The sequence below is a fragment of the Linepithema humile genome, chromosome 2 (assembly GCF_040581485.1).
Source record: "Linepithema humile isolate Giens D197 chromosome 2, Lhum_UNIL_v1.0, whole genome shotgun sequence".
In the NCBI taxonomy this organism is placed as follows: domain Eukaryota; kingdom Metazoa; phylum Arthropoda; class Insecta; order Hymenoptera; family Formicidae; genus Linepithema; species Linepithema humile.
In genome coordinates this window covers 21,468,403-21,492,674 of record NC_090129.1, presented here as the reverse complement: position 1 = coordinate 21,492,674, position 24,272 = coordinate 21,468,403, and the positions used below count along the sequence as shown (strand labels likewise).

The window sequence follows — 24,272 nt, the reverse complement described above, 5'->3', positions numbered from 1 at the left end:
TATATTTCAAAAAATACACGGATATAATTAAAATAATATTACTTCTTTTAGTATTATTTGACATTTTGATTAATCTATTATTAATTAATGCAAGCAATTTTTTTCGAAACATTTTCTCAAATATGTTTTTACCTATTTATTCCCGATCAACAACAGAATTTACATATTTACTCTTGTAAGGCCTTTTCTCATAGATGTTGACTTGAAAGTTGCTTAAGATTCAAGCGGTTTTATTTTCAGATTAAAAAAATCCAATAAATGTAGGAAAAAAATATGAGCGGCCATATACTAGTTACTTAACGTCTCAATAAAAGGCGTGGGCTATAAAAAGAGTATAAATGACAACAAGAAAGTTAAATGTTCACGAAAGTCGCAACAAAAAAATCTGCAAGGATGTAATCGTGCTAATAACCAATCGTGCATCACAGTTATTTTGCATTAACATTAAAAATTACCTAAGTGCAATGCACATCAATCGCGAAAGGAATTCCGAAGAAAAACGAGTGGGTATACAACGTTTCAAAGGTTAAAACACTACATGTATATCCAACGTACTTGAACTTTGCATCTTTGCACGAAGAACTACATTGTGTTGAGCTTTTATGTGCTTTCTTTATGTGTTTTCGATTCAATTACAAATTTTAGAAAAAAATTTTGATAATTATATTTTACATTACATAGAATTTTAAAAATTCTGCACTTTAAACTGTGCTTTTAATTTTTGCCTTATATATTGAGTTCACAATTCTCATGGATATCGTAAAACAATCATTATGTTTATCAAATATTGGCAACAAATTAATAATAATATCAAAAAGGTGCAGAAATACAAAACTTCTGACGCGTGTCTCAAATCATAGCATAAAAGTTTAATGAATACGTTTCTTTTGTAGTGTGTCTATAATAATGTTCGAACCGGTATCATCGAGTGGCATTTGAGCAATACGCCAACGATAGCACAGGGCACTTCTATCTATAAAAGGAGGATGCAGTGGATAAACGCTCGTCAGTAGTAACTTGCACGCAATATCTGGAAAACGAGGTAGTTCAGGTAAGAGTTGTTAGTTAAATTTCAAAGTTGCAATGTTGTTGCAATTGTAGAATTTACATAACAATAATGCAAGAAAACTTAACCAATTCCAGAATTATTTTACACTTATTGCTTATTATTTCAAATTATAATTGTAAATTTTACAAAATTCTAATTATTTAATACACTAAAGATAACTGAAAATAAAAATTTCTATAAATTATAAAGTTTGTAATTTTGATTCATTCTTCAACTATTATTTCTTGCGCCTACCAAATTTTTTTATTACTTCACATATTAACTAATTTTTTTAAAGTAATGTAAATCGGATTTTGCATTACTTGGAATTTTAACAAGACTCGATTATAAATCACGCATTTGTGGCTGGCGACCAAGCGTTAGTCGGTCTCTAATCTATCTTCGGGCCTGCTCAGGATGAAACTGCGCGTAATTATCTTGCTGAGCCTGGCGGCAGTAATATCGGCGGCAAACGAGCCAATAGCCATCATCAGGCAGGAGCAGGATATCAGTCCAGACGGTAGCTACTTCTTGCAATGGGAAAGCGCCAATGGGATAACCTTCGAGGAACGGGGAGTTCAAAAGAATGCTGGCCAGAAGGATAAGGAGGCTGAGGAAGTGCGCGGTTCGGCGACATGGACCGCGCCCGACGGACAGAAAATTAATCTCGGCTGGCTGGCGGACGAAAACGGCGCTATCTTCGAAGGCTCTCATCTACCGACTCCGCCACCCCCGCCCGCAATTCCACCCGCTATCCAGCGCGCTCTCGACTGGATAGCCGCTAACCCACCCAGAGAAGAAAGAAACAAAGTGTAATTACTGATGCATCATGGCTACAAATACGTCGGACATTTATGATACACTTGTTTAGCCTAAAGTCGTATATAAAAATGAGACTATATATTGGATAAAAACATGATCTTATTTCCGATTTCTTGTAAACATTAATTCCTTGATAAAAAAAATTAAATACATTATGAACAATTAATTAGGACAATTGTGATATTGAATTATCAAAGTTTGCCAAACAGATAAATTCAGTTGTCAATTACATTAGGATTGATAACCGTTTCTGTTTAATATACAGTATGAAATTGTTAAGCAATAATAATAATCAATTATGTATTGTTAAAGAGTATTATGTTTACATCAATACTGTAATTATTTTGGTTGGATTATAACAATTTAATTACCACAGAGAGCAAAATATACTATAAATATATAATATACTAAAACTAGAAAGAAGAAAGAAAAAAGTTATTAATTTAAGAACGAAACATCTTTTAAGTAAAGAATTTATAAATCTATAAATTTATAGATATAAATTTATTTATTAAGTACTTTGCTTGAAAATAACTGTAATATACTTAATAGTTACTTAATAGAGTATTTAATAAACAAATTTGTATTCGTAAGTTTGTAAATTTCCTTAATCCTTAATTTATAAGATGATAAAATATAATTATTTTCAAACATTCTAGATTTGCAATGTTTTTAATGCAATTTTAACCCAACAAAAAAATTTTGCTAATGTAGTAAAAAATATATCGACGATAAAACTATTTTTCTGACAGCTAAGCGATTAAGAGCTAAGCTATTTACCTTTTCGCGGTGTACAGCTATTTTCTTTGCCTACTTTGTTAAAAGAATTTGCAAGAGCGTTTTAAGAAAGAGTACTTGATGTGAGAATAGCAAGCTCATCAAGTTGGGTGTGGGCACGTGACTACGCAATAGAAAAATCGGGGTCAGAAATAGCCATTGCGGCGGAAGAGAAAGATGGATCGTTATGTAAGTAAATGATAGTGAGAGTTCTTGAAGTCGCATTGTCAAGTGTTTTCTCAAAACCGAGATACAAATACAGCAATAGTTCAAACAATAGTATAATTATGTAAGAGTAAAATGTCTATCTTGAGAATCTTGACTACTATCTTCTTTAAATTGATAAATAAATGCCGAAATAATTTGATATTAAAATAATAAAATAAATAAAATATAATAAAAAACAAACTCAAATAATAAACTAATAAAATTGAGTAAATTTAGTAATATCAAATAATTTTTACTTAGTCTAAAATTTACGTTCATAAAATATGAATGGTTTTCGTATACATAGTAAATTACAGTATAGTAATTATATAATAATTGGCGTTCTGTGCTATTATTCATCCAAATTAAGCAAGCAAATATGAATAAATTAATCAATATTTCTCTTCCTTTTATTTGTCTCTTCTGTATTTTTTATTTCTTACTATAATTCTTTTATATTTTTTGTGTAAAATATTTACAGCGGTCAAAGTGAACATGTGTGTAAACAAGCGGATCGCTCGTCTACGGGAATATTCATGTACGTCAATTATTACGCTAAATTGTTTACGGAGGTCCGTGTATGTATTGCTTTCGTGCACCACCGCGTTTAATTTGATAATTAATACCAAGCGGCCGCTTCATAATTCGGTTATACATTCCGCGAATCATGTTTCTTGATTGCGGCAATAATTTCGATTCGACGGCACGATCATAATCGGTATTTGTTGAATTGCGAGTGCAAATAAGACTGCGATAGATGGAATTAATCGAGGCTCGATAATCGAATTTATGGAACTATTAATAAACATTATGAGTCGCCGGTGATATCGCGCCGATGTATCGCCGATACGCGCATCCTAATGCATATTCAGATTAATATTTTGTCAAATGTAAAATTATTATGTTTGTGAAATATGGTGACACAATAGCTTTACTAGCAAATGCGATATTTGTTTTATGTGCAATAAATGCACCATTTGACACATCGTAGAAAACACGTACTTTCTCTAGTCATAAGCAATAAAACTCGTGCTCAGAAGAATGTTGTTATGCTAATAGTGTGACATCAATAATTCTTGATATCTATATTTCAAATCGATGGTTGAATTAATGGATGGAGTATATATTCAAGTATACATGTAAAATATAACATATAATTAATAAAAAATCTGTTTTTTGAATAATTTAAATAAATTTTAATTAAAAAATATTTATTTTAATTTAATATCATTAAATTCTCGATAATTTACATCGTGAATAGAAAGTAACACAAAACAGAATTTTTATTACATTTTGACTAAAAAATCAAATTCGCCGACGAATCTAAATCAGTCGAAAAAAAATGTCACTCTTGGGAGTAATATTTCCAAACATGTTTCTTCTTTTTGGAAATAAACTTCGAGAGATTCAGCCGTAAGTTTACGGCGGAAAGATTTATATAAGTTGCGGTTACGTGATGCCGTAACAAATTTAGAACACGATTCACGTGTTAAACGGCAATACATGATGAATGTCGCGGCCCGCGGTGAAAGTTCAACGAGAGCGCCGCGAGGTATAATTAGTTCCGGTTCCTCCACCCCCGGAGCCTTCGGATGTCAACGTCAATATGTCGAGTCGGAATCTTAGACGATTCCTTTTAGAAAGTTTACGCATAGATAACTTGCCTGCAAAAACTACGTCGAGCAAAAGTTATCGGCGATATCACTGCGACGGCATATTAATTTCTATATTGCAAAGACATTATATTGCTTAAGGTAACAAATCTTGTTATACAAAGGCATTTTTTGATTTAATCAATGGGACAGATAAAAGTAGTCTGAAAAAAATGTGTTAATGTTGATTTCCATCTCTCATGTCTCAGAATGACATGGACAGCTTTGAAGATTCAATCGCTCCGTACCATTCTTCTCGAGATAGCGGATCTCTTTGTATAGAAGATTTGATTATATCAGCACAGAGCGTAAATCACTCGTAATGAAAAGAGTTGTAAGAAGAATCTATTAGAGTTGATTTGTATTTATCATGCATTAATGCAGAATGACAGTCTCGATGAAACATTTTTGTTAATCCTCAATTATTCTAATCGAAACTAAATCAAGTCAATCGAAGAAATTGAAAGATTTGTATAAAAAAATGCAGATACTATCAAAATTGTCCGAATAAATTATAATGCTATTTAACCTGAGATTGATCTACTATAATAGTTTACGTAAATTTAATTAGAGCAGAGGTAAGAGTGAAATTACATTGTTGCCGAGCACCGTAAATATATGTGAATCCTTATTACCGCGGAAGCGATAAAGTAAACAAGCTCCATCAAGATGTCTAAACGTCCGTTACGCCGAACGATCGTAATCAAAGTTGCTCGCGGTCCCCATATGACGCGCATTATATAAACGCATGCACGTCTTTGTCCACTTTACGTGATTGATTAACGATAGCGAGCAAGGTCCGTCGTAATATAGAGACGCGCGGCAGCTGTGTTTACAGCGATGTAATATCTTACAGTAATAGTCGTGCGACTTTCCACCGTAAATCAGCCCGACGTAATCGCGACGGCCGGCCGTCTATATAGACCTTTTTGTAAATGCTAGCACAACTGAGAATGCAGCTTATTTTTAGCCGCGCTTTCAGCTGTAAAGTTCAAACCGCGGAAACAATCGACTTAGCGATCGACGCGAATAAGTCGGAAAAATCATCATCGACCAAGAGTTAACCGGAAGGAATAATCTTATTATTGCGCATGTGTTAAAGAAATAAAGGCAAATAAATTTTTTTATTCACGTGACAGTCACAAATCGTAAACTTTCCCTCATCCTTCCTAGAAACGCTCGAGAATCTCCGGCAGAATCTCGCGAGTACTTTCGCATATTTCGTCGGGAGGATCAGGCGTATTAATAGAATACGTCTTTCCTGGGATGCAACATTTATTCTCAATGCACCGTGATATAACCTGACGACATTACATAGTCGATCGCGATATATGCTTGTATCCTCATATGTATATATATTATTATATATTAATACAATAGAATAGTAAAATATGTGCACAAATATAATATCGTAAACGTACAATAAATATTTACAACAATTTGAATCAGAGCAGTCCGTGTTCGTTTCGAGGGCGAGGACAACGCGGGCGGTGGCGGCGACGGCGATACTCATCATTCAGCATCTCGTGGATCGTCTTCCATTCTTTTGTGTTACGGAATAATTACGTGAGGTCGTGAGATCACATAATGGACAGCGGTCGTAGATTTACACCTGGTTCTCGTCATCCTTAGACGGATGCGCCGCGATCCACTCGAGAGCCTTCTTAATCAACGGTGGGATTTCCGGTGTGGTGGGCAGGTGCGCGCCCTCCGGCTGGAAGCCATTGGCGTCGGCCTTGTACGTCAGCGAGATCGGCTGGCCGTCGTCGCCGGTGTAGCTGAAACCGCCCTGTGCGCTCATCGCCTCGTTCTCGGAACCGACGTTTTCCAATTGACCTTCCTCTTCAGCCTTGATGCCGTTACCAGTCTCGTAGCTCCATTTGTAAGATCCGTCGGGATTAGGACCATCCTGACTTTGACTGATGATCGGTATCGGCTCGTCGGCGGGCGCTGCCGCGACGCAGGCCGCTAATATGATCAAGGCTACCTGACAATCGCAGGACAAACAATCTTTTAGCATCAAATGCGCGAGGCAATGATACGCATTTAAATCGGAGAAAAGTTAGAGATAATCGGGTCGTCCTAGTCAAAAAATTCACGAGAGTCACGTTCGATTAAATTCAACGCGAGAAAAATGTACGCATTTAATAGGGCTAGAAAAATCTAAGCTTTATCGGTATGGCCACGTTGATGATGTAAGTGTGGCACTATTTTCCAACGATGAAATTAATTGCGTATACAAAATCATAAAGAATGATGAGATTATTATCTATTTAATAGCCGTCGTTAAATCATTAAAAACGTTTACTACTCATTTGTCACGGGAGAATGTTGCAGTGACAGATTTATCGTCACAACTATCCAAATTGACCTTTGATTTTTTCCTAGTTCTGTTAATTCAACGCGTTTGGATTCTCGTATATATATTTATGTAAAACTTTCACGTTGCGCGTTAAGACGAGTGTTTTGAGAGCTAAATACACATAAGAGCTAAATAGGCATCGCTATCGACTGATTAAAATCACTTAAACGTGACATTATGTTACGAAACCGGCCGTTGCATCAAAGTTAAGATTATAAATTTGCGAAAGATTTAATGCAAGCGTTGAAAGTAAAGGCAACATTCATCCTTGAAGATTAAAGATATAACAATTAATTCTGCGGAATTATTAATCGATGTCTCGCACATCGATATCAGCTGGGATCTCGATTAAAGTAATGATTATGCGAACAAGAATGCACCCGCGGCAAATATAACTTATTAATGTAATGTGGATAAAATATCCAAGCTTAATCCAAGCCAACGCTACGTCGCGGCGCGGAGAGTTAAGCGATCTTACAATTAGTCAACTACCACCGAGTAAGTTTCCAGATGCATAAACATCAGATGAATATTAGCCTTTTCGTTGGCTTCCTTGTTTGACGTACACGTCGTTGCACAAGTATTTATGCGAGACATGCTAATGGCTACCGCCGCTTACATATTCAGCCATCTCTAAGAGAACGCAATTTGCAAAACGTAATAAAAACGGTGATTTAGCGAAATTGTGGAGTAATTAAAAATAGCGCGTACACGAACTCTATCGAAATGTTTCTGACATTTTCGGATTTTAGTAGTTATTTTTATTTATCACTATCAAAATTATTACTGATTTAATTTCAATATTTCGTGTTGATATTTAATTCATTGTTAAATCGAGCGTGCTATGATAAAGAGAAAGCTGTGCGAATCAGTGGAAATGAGCGGGCGCCGCATGCCGCAGTAGTGATACCGTTTTGAGTCAGACACGACAGGGATCAGCGGTAGTATCAGCGTTATTAGGTCAGACGCCGTGCCTCGAATAAAATGAATCGCCGCTAATGCGTTTCACATTATTGTCAAAATATTATAATTTCGTAAATAATTATTACTCCAATTTCCTGTCTGTAGGGCAGCGATAATTCGAATTGAAGTACAAAATTATTATGTCGCGAAATTATCATGAAAATGGTTTTAAACCTTATTGAAAATAGCCATTATTGCTTTTTAAATATTATTTAATATTATTATATTTATCCAAATACACACAGAATATTGAGTGAAAATCGCATTTAATGAAGAGCCATGCTATTTGTCAAAAATTGAAATAATTAGTTTTATACTAAAATTTATTTAAAAGTCACCTCGGAACTTTTCAAGTAACAATTAAAAAGTATACATTTGAAATTAATTAAAAACTTGAATATTTATATTTGCAATTTTTCTTTTATCGTATTATAAAATTTATTGATCATATTTCTTCTTAAAAAATTGTTTCAATTTTCGTCAGGGTGTACATCGTACTGTTTGCATATATCTGTTAGTACATATTTGGTAAAAACGTTCGCGCGTTACACGGAGACAAATTTTGGGTGTATCCCGCCGGCGTCGATCGATATCCTTACCACCGATCCTCCGGGACACGCTACTTACCCTCCGGTATCTCGCCTCGCCCCCGCGTTTCACCCAGCGACATCCGAGAGTCCCGGAGCTCTCGGTATACTGTACCGAATAATCGAGAAGTGTCACTTACAACAACGTAATTCACAGAGCGTCGCTTCGATACGCGCACAGGGACCCGCCGTGAAATGCACGCCAAATTCACCAACGACCCAGGCTACGATTAACCGGGTTTATCCCGCGCGACTTTATCAGTGCACGAGTCGCACGAGTTGGAAGCTTTCGGGCTTCCTTCCTCCCGCCCCCGCCCCGAGTTTTTCTTCTTAATTAGCGCTTACCAATGACGTGTACATGCTGCAGCAGTAATCGCTGATGGGTAAGTGTTTATCAAGCCCCGCAGCGCTCGTCGTATATATACCCCCGGAGGCATCACTAACACCACCGTTGGTTTGATGCACCGATGGCCACCATGTTACGAGTAAGATGCACATGGGACACACGGAGAGGCCCCGCGTGCGCGGGACCGACAGAGGGATTTACACGGATTCACGTTTAACGTAGCCGCAGCGGTGCACACGTGTGCGTGTGTGTCGCCGCCGGAGCCTGTACGGGGAACGCGAAGAGACAACATACACTCTACATCAACATCGAGGAGCGACCATCTTCCCTGAGATCACCATGTCACATTGCGCTAAATGTCATCGGGTCCCAGTTAGAAGATGCTTATCCAATTGTCATAATGTCTTTAACGACGTGCATGGCGATACGTTTTTTTTTGTCGATTCGTGCCTGGAAAAACGCTCACCGATCACGATGACCGTTGCTCTTTCTTTCTCTGGCAGATTCATTGGCGCATTTCAATGCGTATATTCTTTCAATTATCTTGCTGATTGATGTATTCGGATTTTAGAAGCGTAATTGTTATAAGGAAATAAATTGCATAATGTTTATATAATAGCTCTTCTGAATGCTTCCTTGAATTCGTATTTCTTTTATTATTTTCTCTTATAATGAATTCGAGGAGGCTGCCAATTTACAACTCATAATATGAGAATTCTGACTTCAATGTGTTTGCACAAATCTAAGAGAAAGTTTACTGAAATGAAAATAACATCTCTGATAGTGATGTCTATTATATTTTTCAGTCACTCGAGTATTGTTATTGTCAGATTAAACAATCGAGAGCGGGAGTGTGCTCGAAAGTCTATTTGCGGTTGTCCTATAGATTTATGTTACGGATTTTTATATAAAAAAAGCTGCATCTTTCACTTGAACAACGCATGCATGTGACACATGTGGGAATAGTTTACCTTCCACTGGATTTATTAAATATATTGACCATCGTTTAGATGTCGTTTAGATGTCTTGTAGCGATATGCACATAGATGCACGGTAAAGCTGAATTATTTTTTCATTATTTTCTAATCGTTTACCGACAATTTTATTGTTCTATCGTTTCACATAAATATTGCGTAACGTTACTCGTCGTTGCAAGGCGCATTTTCCGATTCTAATCGATAAATCACGGGGTCATTAAACAATCAATCAGTCGGACGTCCGTCAAATGGTTATTTGCCGCGATTTTTCTAATCGTAAAGTCGAAATTATTCACATGTGCGAGCGATTCGGCGCGGCGAGATCAAACGGAATGCTCACGCCATTGGCTGACAAACGCACGACACACACATCGCTGCATTGTCCGTTCTAATCAATCGGAAACGACCTGACAGTCTCTCATTATCGACCGATAATTATATGGAGCGTTATATCGCACCATTTACTTTGTCACTTTCCACGTGAGAATAACGAGCTCGCGTTTATCGCGACTGCAATTGAGAGATTTGACGGAAGAACCAACAGATTTCAGTTTTTCGGTCACAATCAAGTCGGGAAACGTTAAAACTTCTCGCTCGAAATATATATTGATGCGCGCGATCGTAGAAATGGTATCTCCCGCAGGCAGGGATTATATTTGCGCAAAAAGAGAAGCAAAGAGCTTTTTTATCATTTTCATCGGAGAGCCGTAAAACGCGATATTAGCTTTTTTTTATTACATAACGACATGCACGACTGTGTACCCGATATGGCTGATATAAAGCGACGCAAGTGCCGGAAACTGCAGGATTATGCATGTACCTAACATGCGTATCTAATTAATAATCAATGCTGCTCCATCGGGATGTTTGAGATTGTCAGTAAATATCGCCGATCAGCTATGTTAATGTCTCTGCATAAGGGTTATATGTGTCGCAGATGCTGCGCTACATTTCATAATCAGCGATCAAGGTATGCGATCTAAGGTATTACATAATTCAAGAGAAATTAAGTTTATTCTAAATTGAGAATGTAATGTAAATGTAATGTAAATTTCCAGCAGCGTAAATAACAAAGATTTTCCATCGCCGATAAAAACCGCGGAAATATCGTTAAAAGTAATCGCATTAATCAACAGTAGTTTAACGATGTCGCAATCTTTTTTTCCTCTCTCGCGATTTTGGGGAAGGCCATCCATTTTTCCCCGCGCGATTATTGATTGTGGACATTACCGGCGAAGTATACCGATGTAACATTAGACAGAATCCGACGCAGGGGAGCGGTGAATTATGCCTCGATAGGCGTTAGTTTTCTTCTTTTACGGGAAATGTAAGGAGCACGTAGCACGACAATAAATTCTCCCGCATCTCCAGGAATGCCAGCTGCAGCGTCGTGCGGCGCTCGTCGTACACCCGTGTGATTCACAAAGTCACGTCATCGATATATCCGAGCGATTTTCTCACGAGCGGATTTGCATTTGCGAGCCGCTTTAGAATGCATGAAAAGCCGCGGCTGATTTAAAATAATCCGTCAATCGGAACTAGGAAGGGACACGCGAGCGTTTCTCTTGAAAGTCGAGGACGCTCGACGTGATAAATGCTAAAATGCGCCACGCGATAGCTCAGTGAATATTTCAGCGTGTCACGAAATAGAATGAAACATTGTAACGAAATATTTAACTTAACTAAAATATTTTGCGGCACGATATTTTCGCGGTGAAATAACATTCGCAAAAGCGTTATGGAAAGATATGCGATACATGTAATTCTACTTTAGAAAGATATGTTAAAATAATAATGAAAGGAAAAAACCAAATTACTTCTTCTCTCATTTTCTCCATTTTGATCAAAGATAATTTTAACTTCATCAACTTTATTAATCAAACGATGAGCTCCACGTTCTTAATTAATTAAATAGCAGAATTTGCGAAAATTGTTATTATCATAGAAAGCTAAATGAAGTACTCAGCACAATAATGGAGATTTTATCTCAAGATTTATTTTAAGAAAAGTGTGTTTAAAGTTTTCTTAACTCCAATAAAAAAAGTCAGTTAATTTGTTTCACTTTTTATAGAGTTGAGTCAGTATTGTGCGATTTAAAATTGTCGTCGTGCTATTCACAAAATCTTCGGCGGAACGAGCGCTTCAGGCACAATAAGAAACGTTAATTGATGCGCAAAGAAACAAGTTGAACGATCGTTATCTCGTCGATCGCGGGATGACCGGCGAATATAGGGGAAAGTTGACGCAATACGTTTGGGCATTTAATTAGCTGTATTACGTAACGAGGTCGCGGCGTGTAGGTAGGTAGGTAAGGCACAAAGGATGTGTGAATAAATATCAGTCGTGAAAGCGTCTAACTCGGTAACGTCTGCCGGGAGCGCTAGGAACGCGCTGTCTCACGATTTAGAAGCGCGTCTTCGACAGGGGTGCACACCGCGCGACACCGCGACACCGTCGTGTGCGATCGTTAATGTAATCAAAGTTTTCCGCCGTCGTCTCGCCCGCGCCGCGTACGCCGCGCATCATTAATTTCTCGCATTACTGGGTAACATTCGCGGCTTTATCTGATCGCTTGTTAACGAGCGTGTAATCTCTCGGGACGAGCCGCCGCGGGCGTCACGTCGCTTTACTGAAATCAGGAAAGTGTTTTGTGAGACGTTCCATTAGAGACATTTTTCCAGGCAAACTTGTATTGTGGAATCTTGTGTGTACAAACTTGCCATCACACGCGCGCGTAATGCGCCATACGTTCACGTTAATGGTTTATTTAGATGATAAGCAAGCGAGACTCTCGCGTATTCCGCGAAGTGCGCTCACTTGTTTAAATTCGCATCTTTATTGGCTGCTTTGCATTCCATGCCTACTTCGCAAGATGTCTTTTTACTTATTATATACGTGTATATATAGTGTATATATAGATGTATAGATATATATATATATACATGCAATGCGAAATAATTTAATTGAATGATTATAATCGGCAAAACTTGCCAATTGCAGCTCCGAGCGATGCGATGCCCGGCTGGCCAATATCGCGCACATCTCGAAGCTCCTCATTTTTTATTTACCTGACAGATCGAGTACCGTCCCGATACGGACGCATCATCACCCGCCCACTTTCTTTTACCCCGCTTTCTATCGCGCCGCATTTATAATCACAATCACCACTTCCCCCCTGTATACGACAATCACGGTGCATGCGATGACGAGAAAGTTGCGCCGGGCCGTACCAACGTTTCGTTATTTTGAAAGATGCAAGTGCCCTGGTATCGTATCACGTTTCAGATTCTCGACTGTGCCATAATCGGCCGTGACTTTAAGATTAATGTCCAGTCCTCGGACCTTCGCCGAGATCTGAATTCAGCTTATAAGGTACAGCGTTCTGAACGCTCATTATCCTTTCGCGCGAATGCAGATCGGTGTAGTACACTCAATGACGTCTCCTAGCATAAACAGATGGTTACTCTAATAATTTATATTTAAAAGTAAAAATAATAAAAAAGAATTAATAAATTGGACATTTTCAAATTCTTTTTAATTATACGTAAAAAAGATACAAATATATTTTTGTATTTAATTAAGAATTATATTTTATTGTAAGTTCTTAAGAAGACATTAATTTTTTTTTTTTAATACTACTTTCATTTAAAAAACGAATAAAAAATGAATTTTTAATTTAAAAATTAATAAAGAAGATAAAGTATACTATCAACTCTTATAAATAAATTAAATTTAATATTTCACAATTATATTAAGTATCAGTTTTGTTTTTATAATGTTATTTATATTTTATTATTTAATGCATTAGCATCACTTTCAAATACTTTCTTTATCGCGAATTTGCTATAAAAACTGTACTGGATGTAACTGCATTATGTTATTTATGTTTAATGCATTAGGACCGCTTTCAAAAATATTTTCTCTATCGCAGATTTGTAAGACTATAAAAACTATACTGGATGTAACTACGTTGGTACGATACCAAAAACTGCTAGACCTACACAAGTATTGATTGCCATAACGACGATGAACACTATGGTACTCTCGTCGAATATTTTAATTGGTGATTAAGAGACTTTCGAATCGCGCACGCGTATCTCGTTATCGCGTTGATCACTTTTTTTCCTTCTCGTTTTTGGTCGACATTTTGCGAAAATTGCTTGAGAATGCCCAAATGGAGCGTTGTTTTGATCATATTTTTCAATACTTTAAAAAGTATTATATATTCTTAATTAAACATAATTTGTTCGAATTAATATATTTAAATATTTTCGCTAACCAATATTATTTCAGATACTTTACGAGTCATATTTTTAAATGAAAAAAAGAGCCTCCTTAACATTCCTTAAAAATTGTGCTTCAAATATTTTAATTAAAAAATTGTGATTATTTTTTTTCTAAAATTTTTAAATATTATTGTAGCATAATGTAAATATAAAAGGATAATAAGTAATTAATTTGAATAAATAATCAATAAAAGAGAATCACAAAATGATATAATATATTGAGGATTTTGCTTTTAATTTTAATGACATTTTGCATAAGAATTTCCGAGATTTGCTTTTAAAGTGTTATAAATTTTTTTAGAAACTAATGTTAAGTAACGAAATGCGCTTTCGTAGTCATGTCAATCATTCAACACATAATAATATACTTTATGTGCTAAACTTGCGCAAGGATTTCGCCAAATGATGCCTGAAATATCGAAAACTTGGCTATATTTGTGTGTGCATCGGAAAGGTTATATGTACATGCGCATAAGCGTGTAATACTTCAACGTAAGATGACGACGGTCACTGATGCAATCGTCCGAGCATTATCTTGTCTCCCGGCGAGAACACAAGCAAGAACGTATAGAATGATCAAATATAATTGCGTCACACACTATCGACCATTTACGCGTTCATTGCGCGTACGCGCGTACTATATATACACATATACCGTGTTCCACACGATCGGTACGATCACACACATAAACATTTTTTGCAATCCTCATGAACGATATAATTAAATCGACATTAACTGTGTTTTTCCAAGTCGAGAAATTTAAATCTTTACGCACGCGTAATCCTATCTTTGCATGATCAGCATTTACAAATCTGATTGTAATTTAGAAGCTTCAAGATGTTATTAATTATAAATTAAGATTTTATCTTTACGCAGCGCAATAAATAAAGAATATATAATACTGTCCTAAAAAAATTGCAACTTATTCCACAAGAAGTGTTTTACGTCTAATTTGATTTGAGAGCAGTTTTGGCTTTGCTACAGTAATCGAGCATTGGGCGGGCCTGTTAGCCTGTCGATTTCCGGCGTCGTGTTTTTCGCACGAACGAACCCGCCGACGGGCACACGAAACGAACCAGTACAAGAAGTTATTGATCATTACTCGAAATGTCAGCGATAAACGCAGGCACTTCGGCACCAGGCACTTGGTTTCTTCTGCATGAACGTGGGCGGATAATTCGTATTTGTAGTTTGGCGAGTGTGTCTCTCGCACACTCGGAGAAAGAAATTTATGATGCTCCAGAAAGCGCGATTTTAATTTCAACGATAAACATTTTGATAAATGTTTTCTAAATGACTTGACGACCGCACGATTGATATTGGCATCGCATCAGCCAACGCTTATTGTCAGCGCTAAATGTGCGATATGAGCCACGGACCACAGAGGCTTTTAGTTCGTTTTATGCAAAAACCAATCAGTTATACATTTTACAAACACTCCACGGCGCATATATTTGCCATGTCCATTCACGCAGTCGTTCGATTCTACGGTTGCATACTGTGCTCCTCTCTCGTCCTCTTCTTCGCTCCATTCTGTCAATTTCGTCTATCTCCGTTTCTCCGCAACCGGCTTTCATTCAAGCGTGCACATTCTCCGAGATGCGCCAGGACTGGTAGGCGCATCCGCGTGCAACCTTTCCTTTTCGACACGGCCTTAGGAACAGCCGGCGTGTGAGACGTGCCTCTATATTGCGACAACCAGCCGCTGCCATATCGTACTTATAAGGCCGCGGCGTGCAATGCGTTTCTCTGCCAGATGATATTTCGACGTGTCGAGTCGCTCGCGCGATATACACCGCCGTGCATCTCCTGCACGTCACGAACCCTCGTAGATCCTTTACCCTTACCGTCCGCCATCTGGGTCTATTGACGTCTCGATTGTTCTTGCAAAAAGTTCTTTTCCACAATACAAATATAATACGAGTATATATAAAGCCTCGTAGATTAATGATAATTCAAATATTGCGAAATTTAATGTATATTTAAAAGATTAAAATTAGAAACTGTATTTCTATAATTAATTATTTAAATGACTTTTCAAAAACAGATGTTAATCTAATAAATTTATTTATAAACCGAGAAACAAATCTTGTGATACTAAGATCAACGCTAGTTTTTTCTAAAGTAGCAGATTTTGTAATTAAAAACATCTTTACTTCTCTCTATCGTAATGTAATATCTTATTAATAATTATTGGTATTCAATAAAAAATTTGATACTAGAGTTTAATATCAGGGTTTTTATGCAATAATTAGCTTCCTCTCTCGGTTTTTGCAATTATGCAGAGAACACTTTGGTATAATTGATAACATCCGAAGTGCAGACATCGCACCGTTATGACGTCAATCTAATTACTTTATTTCATTGATGACCGACGACCTTTCTCGAAGTTTAATTAACTTTTAATTAGCCTTTGAAAACGAAGTCGATGAATTTTCATCGACGACGCGATCAGGACCGTCCGTGTATATATTCTTAAATCTCCATTTTAAACATCAAAAAGTCGAGGCTATACGATGATGTTTATTAATTCGATGTATTCGCGAAAGGCAATTATTAATATCATGTGTCGTATCATTTATCACTATTGATTTGTAGCTCTTTTGGCAATTTGTTGTTTTTGATACAAATCTAGAATTTCAAAATAACGATTCGTAGCTCGGAGAGTGGCTCATAATCCTGTATGAGTTATGTTTATGTTAAATATGCCATAAATACGATCATGATTACTACATCGTCATGAATGATTAATGAATCTTCCCACAACATGATATTTCTATCTTAACCCGAGATGAACTCGGAGATGATATTGAGATCTTGGTCATTTAATTTCTTTTTGCATACAAACTGTGCTCGAAGCTACGATTTAAAGATAGCATTCTAACGATTCATCGCTCGATTAACATTATTATCTTGGTAATGATGTCAGCAATATTTCCGAGATCATTAATAAAAAGGAATGATATAATTGCTAATTATTTTACTATTTTAAAATCGCAACTATGATTAATTTCCTATTTCTTATCGAGAAATCTGGAATCAAATATTCTTGATCGCTTTTCAGAATATCCATAATTCTTCTGCCGCTTCTCAGAAGCAGCCGCGGATTTGTATCGAGCTCGCCAAGCGTCGTCAGAGAAGAACAAGACTATCTCATGCCCCTCCTGAGATCGAGCGCTATCGAGAATTTAAGTGCCGCGCAAGCACCGGTGCCCGGCTGTTCTCATGTTAATCCGACGCCTTAAAAGTCGGTCGCACGCCGTCTCACGAATTGTCAAAGCAATTTTCGCAGAATCCTCCGTGCGCCTCCGAGAGAGCGCCTCCGCGGATGAAAGTAAAATTGAATTCGGCGTGCGCGTTACGTCTTCTCGCCTGCGGGCAGGCGCTCTCTTAGAGTGTTCGCGGTATGTACTTATATGTCAAGGTCGCCTCCGACACACGATGTTACTTCTTCCACTTTAAATTTACTCGGTGTTTCGTGTGATCTTTAACGTGGGACGAGTCTCGGAATATCCACGCTGCGCGTCAGCATAAATTTGACACATCGTTATCAATCGACTCCAAATTAGCCGGAGAGTCAATCATCAAAATAAAAGTAGACAGGTCTAAGACACATTATATATATATATATATATAATGTAATATATATATATTTAACTGTAATAAATTTTCTGATTAAATGCCTTCATTGTGCGATCATCATTATCTTTTAAAAGCAGTTAAACTATTTCGAGACAATAATTGCAGTTCTTTGTCTATTTTTATGACTCTCTCTGGATGGTTTCATGATCCATGATTCATGATCCGCACACTCCGCGATCCATGATCTATGACATTATGTCGCAAGAGAGGATCGTGCGCGAGGATCGTTTCGCCTAGGCGATGTAAAACTCTCGCTACAAAAACCTAATGTTCATTATTCTTTACAAGCGTATGTATCGTAATTTTTCCATTAAGACATATGTTTATGATGCTTTCGGCATAAAAGCCCGGAGTGCGAGATGGAAAATTTATCAACGGCATAAAATCATCGCGTCAAAATGTCACCGCGGCTTGTTAGACAACACGAATCTCGTGTGTATTTATTTTATCCTTTTCGAATTACAGCTATAAATTAAAAAAGCTATTTGAAAGAAACCTTTTTAGATATTGCAATATGTTAATTAAAGAAACTATGTTAAACTATAAAATAAACATTGAGATAATTGTGCATTCAATCATGATACTTGTGGCGATTAGCCACAGCGTTACATATGGGATCAGCATCATTATCATTATCTTTATCCTGCTTATTGTTTATCGATTCTTAAGCGCGCGATCGTGACTACATAATCGCTCGGATCAATATGGAAATAATCAATTGGATCGTCGAAAAATCTATAACTGATACAAGAAATCCGCAGATCGTGACGAGGAAGACTTTCTACTCACGGCGAGGGCGCGATGCAACGAAAGCGAGATGACGAACGTGCACACCCGGGAGGAACCGATACAGGCAATCGGGCGACCCGGTGGTCCAGTTACGGTTACGCAACGGCGTTATCCGATCTAACATCGTCTTTAGACCCGTGAGCATCGAGATCAAGTATTTATTATGCAAAGCAGCTTGGGAGACTAAATATTTCTGGAAATCAAAAAGTGATTTCTCAAATAACTATATTGAGCAATAAAAGAGAATAATAAATAAGTATCACGGGAAACTTTATCTTTTATATCATCTATAATAAGCAAAGAGCATTCCATCTCGGCGATGAAATGCGAAGAGGAGGATGTGGCCCCTGGTACACAGAGGATGATCGCGGATCAGATCAGATCACTCGAGCATGCAGCCAGCTATTATAACCGACGCCCGCGGAGGCGGACTTTAAGATTCGTGTAGAGATATTTTCGCGCGGGGCGGCCTCGCGCATTTAATTGACGGTGCTCGACGTTCGTACAAGAGGACGGACCTCACAATGCAACACTGCGATAGTTGCGTGTGCGAGATTTCCTCACGCGAGCAACAATTGTTAGAGCATCGCTGCCATTTTATTGTCCATAAAGAAATAGTGTTAATAGTTATGTTACAGTTACGTTGTACTGAAGAATATAATACTAGTCTCTTAATCACTTATGCAACTTCTCAAATAACGTGAAGGATTGTTCGCAGCGTGTCTAGAATTGTTAATCGAAAGCAGTAATTTGGCTGAGACGTGATCTCATAGCAGTGTGAGAGGTCTACGATGATCGAGTCAGCAATTAGAAATTTCGAGGTGCATCCAATCGTTGCATCCGCTGATTGCGAGACTCTCGTATGCAGATTCCCGCGCGGATATCGCGAGGTGCCGACTTGTAGAAATGTAGGCGACTTCGATCGGTCAGTGTACACAAGGCAAAGGATGTTAGGCAAGAATTAAGAAGAATTTAACAAGATTGAAAAAAAAAGGACCGATTATTTGTGGCGACGTTGTAGCCACAAATGCATTTTGCATTATTGTTTGAAAATTAATTGGAAAACTATAAATAAGACAGATGCAATATAGATGAACGAATTTGCTACAAAGTAATCGAGAAGTGGGTAGAGAAAATGCCGCATTTCCTTGTGCAGCGCAGATTTCTTTAAAATACGCCCCGGGGTAGAGTGATTTACGAGAGAAAAGACGCGAGCCCAAGATTGAGGAGGCTTGTCTTGCGCGAAAAATATTTTCAATTTAACAAAAGAGAGACGGAAAAGATGAGCGTCTTCTCGTCGAGCAATTTCGTACTATTATCCGCGGTATTCTTCGAAGCGCAGTATCGCTGATGTGCTAGTGATTTAATCGTTCCGACCACGGGCACACGTTGAATATGGAAAATACCTTAGGAATAAATTAATTCCAAGGCCCGCCTCCTCCTGAGCAATTTGTAATCGTGCGACGTTAGTGTAATTAACGCAACATTTTACGTCTCTATTAATGCAAAATATACGTGGAATCCGCATGATGAATCGGCACGCGATTCCGACGATGTATATTTATTCATCCGCACGCATTTTGTCTTTTTCGGCACGGGATACGCCATGCATTGTCCTCGAAGGCGCCGTAAGCGAGCTCCTGAACGTAACGGATGTCGGACACTGGCTAATGCGATGTCGTAATTCTCGTTTTTATATCCACGGCACGTTCCGCCGTAAGATGCGAGCATTTATCTTATTTAAATCGCACGCTTTTGTGTATCCGCAAGGATACGTGCTACGCGAGGATTGTGTCGCGCGTTTTGGATTAGCACATGCTCCGTTCCCGGGAGATTGCTCACCCAGCGCTATTTCTCAGCCGGAATTGCAAAAATCTACTTTCAAGAATATTCGTACACAAAGTAATTCACGTGGCAATTGTATAAGAGTACAGTGCAAATTTCGAAGCGAGATTATTGTGGCGCACTTTTTTTTAAATAAATACAATAAATCTTAAAGACGTTTTAAAAATATCACTCACGTAGTAATTGTGGAAAAAAACCTGACTAAAAATACGGCGCCAAATTTTCGAATAAAGGAATACGCTCGATCGCGCTGCTAATTGCGTCAATGTTTCTCGCTATTTCATCATGTCCCATTATTGCATCATCTACACACGTGGCTCGTCATTATATATTGCTTCGTATTATTCGTATAATCGCGAATTCACCAGCCAAACTCATTCACGGCCATCGATGTATTCAAATCACGAGCGATTTGATATGTTTTAATGAGCGGAACAGCCGTGACGGGTTTATGGCTCAACGGTCAGATAAATATTATATTAATCGAAGAAGGCACGCGTGGCTGAATTCACGTTAACATTTATTTTGTCGATATGAGTAGCGTTTAATATAAACCGTTGCCGTTGCAATGCTTCTACATGCGCTGTGAGGGTTCCTTAATTAACACAGTACGTACTAATTGATTGTACTAATTTACAACTGAAACGTCGCTCTCGCGACGAAGGATGTTCGCCGAATACATAGAACTGACACGGTATGTCGTAGACGTAAGAATATAATATTCAAAAATCCTAACAGGCGGTATGATTCAATGCTGGAAAGGGTAAATTCGGAATCCTGAACTCACTGTAATTACATTGACTTTAATACTTAACTTAATACTATTTTAGATATTTACTTAATATTATAGATTAATTTAAAACATTGTAAAAAGTAAAAAATAAAAAAATATGATTAAGTATTTAGAGTTATTCCAATTCATTTTCCTTTTCAAATCCCTCGTCGAGGTAAACGTAGAATCCTTCATCCTGCATTGTGTTTTTATATCTACGATGGAATTCGCATGCGAATTGTTTACACCAATGATTGTCATTTGTACGATTTCAGTCTGAATTGTTTGAACGCTGCTATATCACTTCTACAGATTGTCCTCCTCGGGATGCTGAGCGATGTACTCCAAGGCTTTCAGGATACCGGAAGGGATCGCAGGCGCGATCGGCAGATGTTCACCCCTAGGCTGGAAACCGTTTTCGTTGGCGACATAGTTCAAGCTGATGATGCCGTCATCGTTAGAATAGCTGAAGGATCCCTGAACACGCAGAACGTCCTCGCTATTGGCGATCTTGGCGAGTTGGCCTTGCTCCTGCGCCTGGATGCCGTTCCCGGTCTCGTAATTATAGCTGTACGAACCGTCCGGGTTTGGTCCGTTTAGATTTGAGGCCACGATGGGAATCGGATCTCGCAAAGATTTCTGTGGCGCAGCGAGCGCAACCACTGCGAGCGTATAAAGGAGTGCGGTAGTCTGACAAAAATGAGGGAAAGAATTTCGCGATTAACTTAGAACGGAAGAATATTTCAAAAGTATGTCAGCTGGAGTAATGCGGAATATAATATTTCCGCTGAAATACGTCTGAATTCAGGTCTTATTATGCGCTCGTATTATTGCGGTTGACATATCAAAAACTCGACATCGGCACAATTAATTCCTTTTTATAATCCGAGGATAAAAGAATCAATCTTATAATCTCAGATGCGTATATATAAGACAGTTTTTTTAGTTGTATAATATTTCTAATTAAAAATTATTAAAAAAACTATAAAAAATAAAAAAGAAATAAAATCGAATAATTGCATAAGTTGACAACACTCTATTAATTTTTCTAAGCTTAATTATTAATACTTCATTCTATTAATTCTATTAATTTTGTTAAGTTGTGGACTCACCAAGACGTTCATGATGCTAATCGCGACTGTTTCGTTGTAAAATCGAAATTGAAGAGACGCCTTTTATATAGTGTTGCTGAACCTTGCCCGACGCTCCGTCTTATTAATATATTTCTGGCCAACGCACATCAACATATTACGACATTTACAACGAAATTTATAATGATGAAATTTATAATTTATAGTGATAGCAAGAACACGATGAGCAAAAAAGACAAAATAATATCCTTCGTTACTTTCTTATTTGTAAAACGTCCATTAATTTTATTTGAAAATAGCGTAGATAGAAATATTAAATTAAAGATCGTTTTCTAAAAGTCTTTTTTCTAAAATTTATAAATTTTTTTGGTTTAAATTTTCATATTTTTTATTAATAAATAATAAATACTTCATTAAAATCTTTAATATTTATCGACTTTGTCTGTGAAACCAAATTCGTGTATATCTTTAGCCAGTCTGCCTTCGGGGATCACAAGGTAAGCACGTACGGCATGCGTTTACCTAAGGCTGACAAAATTCAAGATCAATCTAGTTAAAATAGCTGCGACGCGTTTGTAGATAAATTGAATAGTCTACTTTGGAAAATTAATCAAAGATTATATATAAAACAAACTATTTAAAAAAATTAAAATAAATTACAGAAGTTCAGAAAATTCGCAAATCATGAAACCTAAAATCGAATAAAGCCTTTACTTAAAAGCGCGTCTGAAAGGAACCTTTTCATCACACAAATATCGCGCTGTAAAATGTTAAAAGCGACAACGTGAATATCGCAAAGCAAACACGTTGGTAACAAAGGATTATCCTTTGTATGTCAGAAAAAAAAAAAAATTCTCTTCACTAAGTTGATCATAAATTTTTCTCAGAGTCTCAGCGGAGAAACGTGGTGGAGGAGAAGTCACCTAATATGGCGTGCGTTTTCGTCGCATCCTATTGACCTGATGATCTCGTTATGCGAATTTTCGTTGTTTCGCGCGTTTTATAAATTCAGCCAGCGTGTAACAAATCCGCAGAATCTTGGCAGGCGCAACGCAAGCCGAATACGCAAGTTCATTTATCATTTATCCTGACCGCGCGCGACAGGATGATCGCGTAAACTATAGTTTCTCGGCCACTTTCCTGAACTTCGAGAAAGAGAATAATTAAAGACTTGGAGGCAGAGATCGATATGAAATATTTCTCAAACGTGACGGAAATAACCAAAGATTATTCTTTATTATGGATTGTTCCAGATAGCAATATGTGATACCTCATATTGCATTTTGCTAATTCGACATGTGACTATTATAGATACCTCTATTTCTAAATAATTCTCAACCAAAATTTATAATAATAAATATTTTTAACAGATACTTTTAATTCACAATTTTCTTCAGAAAATTTATTACCTTGTTTTATTTCACAGAAAAAGTGCATAATGAAACTATTGTATTCTACTGATTGCATTCATACATTTCAAATGTAGAAACTGAACGTGTCTGTCGTTTCACGTGAAACATTCTGTAACTATTATTTCAATTTCTCAATAAAGGGCTTGCGTAATGTAATTAAAGAGAGAATTTTACACTCAAGAATTACTTAGAGGGTGATGAAACATGCGCCGCGGATCGTTTCGTCAATCAAGTCTCCTTCTTTTCCTTCTTTTCGGTGATTACAAATTTCTAATGCCTATCTGCTTGCAATTGTAATTAATATCCCGACGGGGGAGAGAAAGAGGTTATAAATCGAAATACTCGCATCGACATAAGAGTATCCTTTCGGCCGGCATCATTCCTTTTTACAATATAAGCAAATATACGTGAAAACGAAAGTCTTTGATGAAACCGATTTGCACACACTGATTCATACGACGCGACTGCAAGACACAAATTCCGTAATGGAGGTCAATGTCTGCTCTTCGAGGATGCATCCCAAAATGTGCTCGTTGGATTGTCATGCAATAACCATTTAAAAAATCGCTATATTGTTTAATTACAAAATATGATAATATAGATATATTTGCTAAAGCGCGCAATAATTCTTGTCAAATAGACAAATCTGTCAAAACAGACGGCGTTGTTTTTCGCAACTTTTGGAGATTCAGC

At 37.3% G+C, this 24,272-nt stretch overlaps 3 protein-coding genes across 3 annotated transcripts; 1 reads left to right on the top strand and 2 right to left on the bottom strand.

Annotated features, from left to right (window-relative positions):
* Positions 1 to 896: 896 nt before the first annotated feature.
* On the top strand, positions 897 to 1,949 carry LOC105670779 (endocuticle structural glycoprotein SgAbd-8). Its single transcript, XM_012364498.2, has 2 exons — positions 897 to 1,051; positions 1,465 to 1,949. The coding sequence occupies exon 2, from the start codon at positions 1,466 to 1,468 to the stop codon at positions 1,862 to 1,864; it is 399 nt and encodes a 132-aa protein (XP_012219921.1). The 5' UTR covers positions 897 to 1,051; position 1,465; the 3' UTR covers positions 1,865 to 1,949.
* Positions 1,950 to 5,611: 3,662 nt separating this feature from the next.
* LOC105670776 (endocuticle structural glycoprotein SgAbd-4) lies at positions 5,612 to 8,911 on the bottom strand. Its single transcript, XM_012364494.2, is given in 3 exon segments — positions 5,612 to 6,493; positions 8,764 to 8,869; positions 8,871 to 8,911. Coding segments are annotated over 3 exon segments (513 nt in total). The 5' UTR covers positions 8,897 to 8,911; the 3' UTR covers positions 5,612 to 6,112.
* Positions 8,912 to 20,927: 12,016 nt separating this feature from the next.
* On the bottom strand, positions 20,928 to 23,056 carry LOC105670758 (endocuticle structural glycoprotein SgAbd-2-like). The gene is made up of 2 exons (XM_012364460.2): positions 22,189 to 23,056; positions 20,928 to 21,766 (listed from the first exon to the last, which is right to left on the bottom strand). Exons 1-2 carry the CDS (start codon positions 22,198 to 22,200, stop codon positions 21,383 to 21,385), a joined length of 396 nt encoding a protein of 131 aa, XP_012219883.1. The 5' UTR covers positions 22,201 to 23,056; the 3' UTR covers positions 20,928 to 21,382.
* Positions 23,057 to 24,272: the final 1,216 nt, after the last annotated feature.